The sequence below is a fragment of the Prunus persica genome, chromosome G6 (genome assembly GCF_000346465.2).
Source record: "Prunus persica cultivar Lovell chromosome G6, Prunus_persica_NCBIv2, whole genome shotgun sequence".
Lineage (NCBI taxonomy): Eukaryota > Viridiplantae > Streptophyta > Magnoliopsida > Rosales > Rosaceae > Prunus > Prunus persica.
The window spans coordinates 6,109,133-6,115,164 of record NC_034014.1 but is presented as its reverse complement, the minus strand read 5'-3'; the positions used below and the strand labels follow the sequence as shown (position 1 = coordinate 6,115,164).

At 38.0% G+C, this 6,032-nt stretch overlaps 2 protein-coding genes across 2 annotated transcripts; one reads left to right on the top strand and one right to left on the bottom strand.

The window, feature by feature from the left end:
• LOC18775032 (histone-lysine N-methyltransferase, H3 lysine-79 specific) lies at window positions 1,396–2,932 on the top strand. Its single transcript, XM_007207001.2, has one exon. The coding sequence runs from the start codon at window positions 1,469–1,471 to the stop codon at window positions 2,411–2,413; it is 945 nt and encodes a 314-aa protein (XP_007207063.1). The 5' UTR covers window positions 1,396–1,468; the 3' UTR covers window positions 2,414–2,932.
• On the bottom strand, window positions 4,267–5,874 carry LOC18774435 (chitinase 2). Its single transcript, XM_007208088.2, has one exon. The coding sequence runs from the start codon at window positions 5,414–5,416 to the stop codon at window positions 4,352–4,354; it is 1,065 nt and encodes a 354-aa protein (XP_007208150.2). The 5' UTR covers window positions 5,417–5,874; the 3' UTR covers window positions 4,267–4,351.

Genomic DNA, 6,032 nt, shown 5'->3' with positions numbered 1-6,032 from the left:
ATAATAAAGAGAGAGGGAAAAAGTGGATGTGAAGGAATACGAGCAGAATGTTGGGTTGGGAGGGGAGAAAGTGGTTGTAGGGGTGATTGGGTCTTGGTATAGGGTGGAGAGTGGGTTGGGTTTGGAGGAGGTTGGATCAAGAGGGGGATGAAAGATGGGAGAAGGTGGTTGTGGGGTGATTGGGGATGGGTTGTAAGAGTGGACCGAAATGCTCCTCCATGTGTATAGAAAGTAGAGTGATTTGGCGAAAATTAGGGTTTGTTCTTGAATTGTTTGGAATTCAAACTATTCTAACTACATGAACAAAATTTATCAAATTGAAACTACAAAAAGCACAAATGGTGACTTTCAACCAAACTGAATTTCACAAAAAGAAAATCAAGCCATAAAGAAGTAGGGCTAGTTTGGGATTGCTGTCATTTTAAAAAACAGTTGCTTTTACTGTGCTTTGAAATTAATTAGCTGTAAAGTAAAGCAGCTCCATGTTTGGTAAACAATATTTTTAAAGTGCTGTTAATACAAAAAAATATTGTCAAAAACGTTTGGTAAATTTTAATATAAAACTGTTGTGAGGATGGTGGTTGTGGAAGTGGAGGTGGAGGTGGTGGAGGTTGAAGAGGAGGAGGTGGTGGTGGAGGTGGGTTGGCGGAGGAGGATGTGGCGATGGCGGTAGAGGTGGTGGAGTTGGATGTGGAGGTGATCTCATTTCTAAAAATTAATAATGGTATTTTAGGAATTAAAAATATTCATTGAAGGCTCATCTAAGCTTCTTTTAAAAGCAGCATTGAAAAGCAATCCAGAGTCTGCTTTTAAAAGCTGCTGTCAAAAGGCCACAACTTTTAAAATAATCAGGATATTTTATTTTTACCAAACACCTTAAACTGCTTAACTTTAAAGTGAAGCAGATTTTTGCCCAAAAAAACAATTCCAAAAGGGGTTGTAGTAACATCCAACAGTCAAAGTTACTTGGAGCATACCTATTTAGCTGCATTCTCCGAACTATCCATGTTATGACGTTTTATTTAGAGTGCTACTAAAAGAACCCTAAAATTAATTGAGTACATCCTATAATCTAAGTTAACCCTAATATTTTAATCAAAATGTAAAATTAACTAAGTACACCCTATTTAACTACCAAAAATAGCCCTAGTACAACACTCTAATACCAATCATAAATCAGGTTTCTCTTTTTACATGAATTTGTGCCTTCTTTTCAAATTTTGGATTTCATCAAAATCTTTAATTTCATAATATCAATCATAAACTAGTACTCGCTGCGTTATTTGTGAGCACCAAAACTATATATTGCAATGCAAATTTGATAGTAGGGTGTACTCAGTTAATTTTAAGATTCGTTTAGCAGCACTATTTATTTATTTATTATTATTTAAATATCCGCCCTAAATTGAAAACCCTAAGATAAAAACCCTCCCATTCTCCCTAAAACCCTAGAAACGCTCAATCAACCATGACGGTCTCAGGGACCGTCCTCTCCAGAAAGCCAATCTCTCTCTCCAAAGCGACCTCGACTTTGTCCTCCTTCGTCTCCAGCGACACCGGCGCGTCGCAAGAGTTCAGCGTGTACCTCCAACGCGCCTTGGCATCGTTCAAGGAGCTGAAGCAGCTCCATAAGGAGCTCAAAGCGCCGAGGTCCCAACGCAGGCGATCGCGGCATAGGTCGGAGGCTGAAAATGACGACGCAGAGACCGTCGGAGAGAATCCGACTCGGAGTGTTGTGGTGAGTCAGGAAGTGAGTCATGGGCTCGAGTTAGAAACAAAGCCCAAGCCCAAAAGGCAGCGACAGGAGAGTAATAGCAATGGGAGGCTTGAGAATGAAGAACCCAATCGTCCGGTAGTGGATGCTGTTGTGAGGAGGAAGGAGGACGAGAAGAAGGAGAAGAAGGGTGAGTTTCTTAATTTCAGGGAACATAGAGGTGCAATTGCAGAGAGGGGAGGTGAGGGTGCTGAAAAGAGAGAGGCTTCTGATCCAGTAGAGGTGCATGACAAGAAGAAGAAAAAGAAGAGGGACAATGTTAGTAATTGTGATGGAAATGGGGATCATTTTGACAAGGGATATGGCGGGGGTAAAGTTGCAGAGGGGCCAGGGGAGGGCGTTGAAAGAAGAGAGGCAGCTGATTCAGCAGAGATGCATAATAAGAAAAAGAACAAAAAGAAGGGGGACACTGTTGGTAATTCCGTGGCAGTAGAGATGCATGACAAGAAGAAGAAGAAAAATAAGGAGGATAATGTTGGTAATTCGGATGAGAATGCAGTGCAAATTGAGAAGGGAGATGGTGAGGCTAAGATCAGAAACGAAGAGGTAAAGAAGGAAGAGGGAAAGAAGAGGAAGAGTGGGGTGTTAGATGCTATGGAGGAAAATCTGGATAAGAAAAAGAAGAGGAGGAAAAGTTGAGAAGATAACCAAGTTTAAACGGTTGTAATTTTTGTTGGGTTTCAGTTTTCTGGAATTTCGTCACAATTTCAATTCCATGGAGGATCCCTGCTGAGCAGGTTCATGGAGGTTCAGGTTTTGGGGTTTCTATGTAATACCAATTATTAAGAGGATCTGTTGTTTGTTTCTGGTTATATTATGGATTGAAATGAAAATTTTGCCGCTGATTAATGTCATCTCACTGTTGATTTGTTAATACAAGTATTATTTCAATTTTGTGTTTCATGCATCTTGAAGAACACAGATTGTATCAATTGCAATGTTGTATATGGCCTATGTAAGTAAAATGGACATATAAAGCACCTTAGGAGGATTTTTTTAATTAATGGGGGAAACTGTAGTTGATCCACATTTCCAACAAATTAAGTGTGCTACTTTCAGTACTTGTAATGAAAACTTTTTCTTTTTCTTCCAGGTAATTCTGTAATTGGTACTCTTTTCTTTGTAATACTAAGGGGATGCCTTGTTTGTTTTTGGTGATACTGCTGATTGCAATGCAAATTTGGCCTCTGATTAATGTCATCCTAGTTTTGATTCTGAATACAAATGTTATTTCAGTTTGTGTTTTGTGCATTTTGAAGAACACCCATTGTATCAATTGCAATGTCGTAGATGGGCTAATGGAAGATTGCCCTATGAAAGAAAAAGAACATAGAAAATGAAAAAAACTGTGCTTTACTCACACTCATAAGGGTGCTGCTTTTGGTAATTGGATGTGACAACTTTAAATTCTCTATAGATATGTGTTTTTTTGCTTTTCTAATTTCTGCATTTTTGTTCTTTGATGCATATTTGATATTCCTTTTCTCTTGGATATAATGATCCAAGGTTGAATGGGAGGAGTCTTTGTTTTTCCACGAAGTGCTCCATCAACTTATTCAATAATGTGCCAGAACATAGTATTTTCCAGTTCCTTTACTACCTGGATCAGTGGGTTTACAATAGAGTGAAACTATAGAGATCCACATGAATTGCACCGTGGTTTCCAAAAGGCATATACAACCAGGTGGACCATCAGATAAAATGGCACCCAGTTACATGTGTTTGAGAGCACTATCAGGTATGAGGTCTCCTTATCAGCTCTTCCATGTTCGTGTTTCCTCTAATCTAACAAAACTGTCTCCACCAACTTTGTGGGATGCATGAAGTACTTTTTTGTTTGTTTTTCTATTGAAAATTTAATATGTAATCATCATACTTTCTCCTCGGTTAGTTTTTAGTTCTTTCAGTTTACTTTATTCTATCGATGTTTGTTCATGTAATTGAAAACAAAAACAATGGTACATACATACATAATACCAGTTCAACACTGTACTGCAAAAACTAGAGAGTCCTCACTCCTCAATACCAATTCATTAGATATATTATGTTTACTGAATTTCTTCTGTTTCAGATAAAGTATGGTTTAATCAATTTATGGAAACTACACATAGCTGTTATGTGAATCCTTTAATTTGCTTTTTATTCTAGTTCTTGCTTTCCAGGTCTGAAGTCCCTTCCTACTTTGTTTTTGCCAAAATGTTTAGCAGTAGAGAAGGTTTGATATTTTTACCAGCACTAATATGTTACCAGGGTGAGCTGATGGTAGAATTCCCTGATCTGTTTTGAAATTGACCAGGCCCTGAAAGGCCAAAGGAGGTGCACTTATGCAACCTTGTCTCACCCCCTTGATATGTACCACACCTAGGCACCACCGCTGCATCGTGCAATTACATTCAGAGAAGTGTTATCTTATTTATTAATGGCGTTAGATTCCAAATGTTTTTCCATAACACTTGTTTGTTTAGAATGTTTACTTGTGTTAAAGACAAATCAACAACAATCCTATTTGCTTCCTTCTTTCCAATTAAGAATAACATAACAGCAAATACAAATAAGGGAGGAGAAAAAAAAAACAGTTCATTTTATGCTAGCCAGAAAGGTCTGTGATTGCTTCTCATAACGAAAATGAGCCTTCTTGGAGTCATCGGCAGACCAAATAAAAATGCCATGAAGTTTGCCCTGACGTTGAAGCCTAGCACAAGCCTCAAAGAACCCATGTTCAGGGGACAACCCCCCACTTCCATCTGTTCCAAAGCTCACTAGAATCTTTCCACCTTTGTAATTTGAGCTCTGGATCTCAAAATGTTTTAAAAACTGATTTATAGTCGTGCCTTTATCATAGGCATAGAACTGAAAATTAACATAGTCAATGAGATGCCCATACTTCCTCCACAATGCCAAGTAATATGGTTGCACTGCATCATTCTCATATGGTGCTATTGATGTGAACGACACAATATTGTTTTGTTTAAGGTAGAAGAGTAGTCGCCCAATGCATTCAGCAAATGTATTGGGATCTGTCTGGAAGTGTTCATAGTCAATATCAATTCCATCCAAATGATATTTTTCCGTTATCTGAACTATGGAGTTGATAGCATTTCTAACCCAAGAATTGATTGATGTAGGACTGAAGTATGCATATTTGTTGCTTACGGTATCACCTCCAAGACTCAGAGCTACTTTAGCATTTTGATGACGAGCCTTAATGGCGGATACATGAGCAGGGGTAAGATTCTGTGTGTCCCAGAAGACATTAAAGTTGCCATTAGTGGGTGTAGGATGATTGGATTGTGTATAGTCAATAGCAAAGGAGAGAATGAAGTGAAATTCAACTTTGGAATCAACGGGCACTTCTTCGAAAGTGACGCCGTTGTTCTCAGCTCCGATGTATTCTCTGAAGAGCTTTGAATTTGCTGCTTGGATTGATGACATTGTTGTGAAGAACATTTGAAGAGAAAGAAACATGAGCAGCTTAAACGTGGTCATGGCTACTGAAAGTGGGAATATTGAAGTTCTGTACTTCTGAGAGGCAGTTGTGGAACCTTGAGCGAGGTACTTATAAAAGTAAGTTATAGATTGAATATTTATTTTTCTACAATATATTTGTTTTGGGGCAGGTGTCTCATTCTTATTGGAAAGCATAATATTGCTTCTTTACAAACCAAACTCTTTTGATTCTCCGTCAAGTATGTAGACAAGGGAATATGTTTTGCTGGCAGTGGCAGATGTCACCAACCAACCACTAGATGCATAATAGATGTCATTTTTGTTTGCTAGGAATCCAACGTGTATCATTTGGATACAAAACCTTGAATTGATTAATCAGGCGCCCATGTGGAATGTCTTATTAGAAACATACCTTAGTCTTTGGATGCTCATGATTTATCTTAGGTATATACTCGATATGGAATCTAGTATTCAGCATATTGTATAGAAGTATCATCTATTTGACTTGAATGCATGTCTACGACTGATCGATCAATCAATCAGAAGGCTACATTAACTTGAAACCCTTATTGCAGCTATTTTGACTTGAATGCATGTCTTCTACTACCGATCAATCAATTGGAGTGCTCCATAAATTGGGAACCCTTATTAAATCTATCTTGATAAACAATAAGTTATACTTTGTTTTTCATTTTATTTATGCCAGTTTTTCCTGGTCGTATACGTTGACATAATATAACTTATATTGTGACAATCCGGACATATTCTGATGTAAAACTGTGAATTGAAACTGTTGATTAGGTGGAATTTG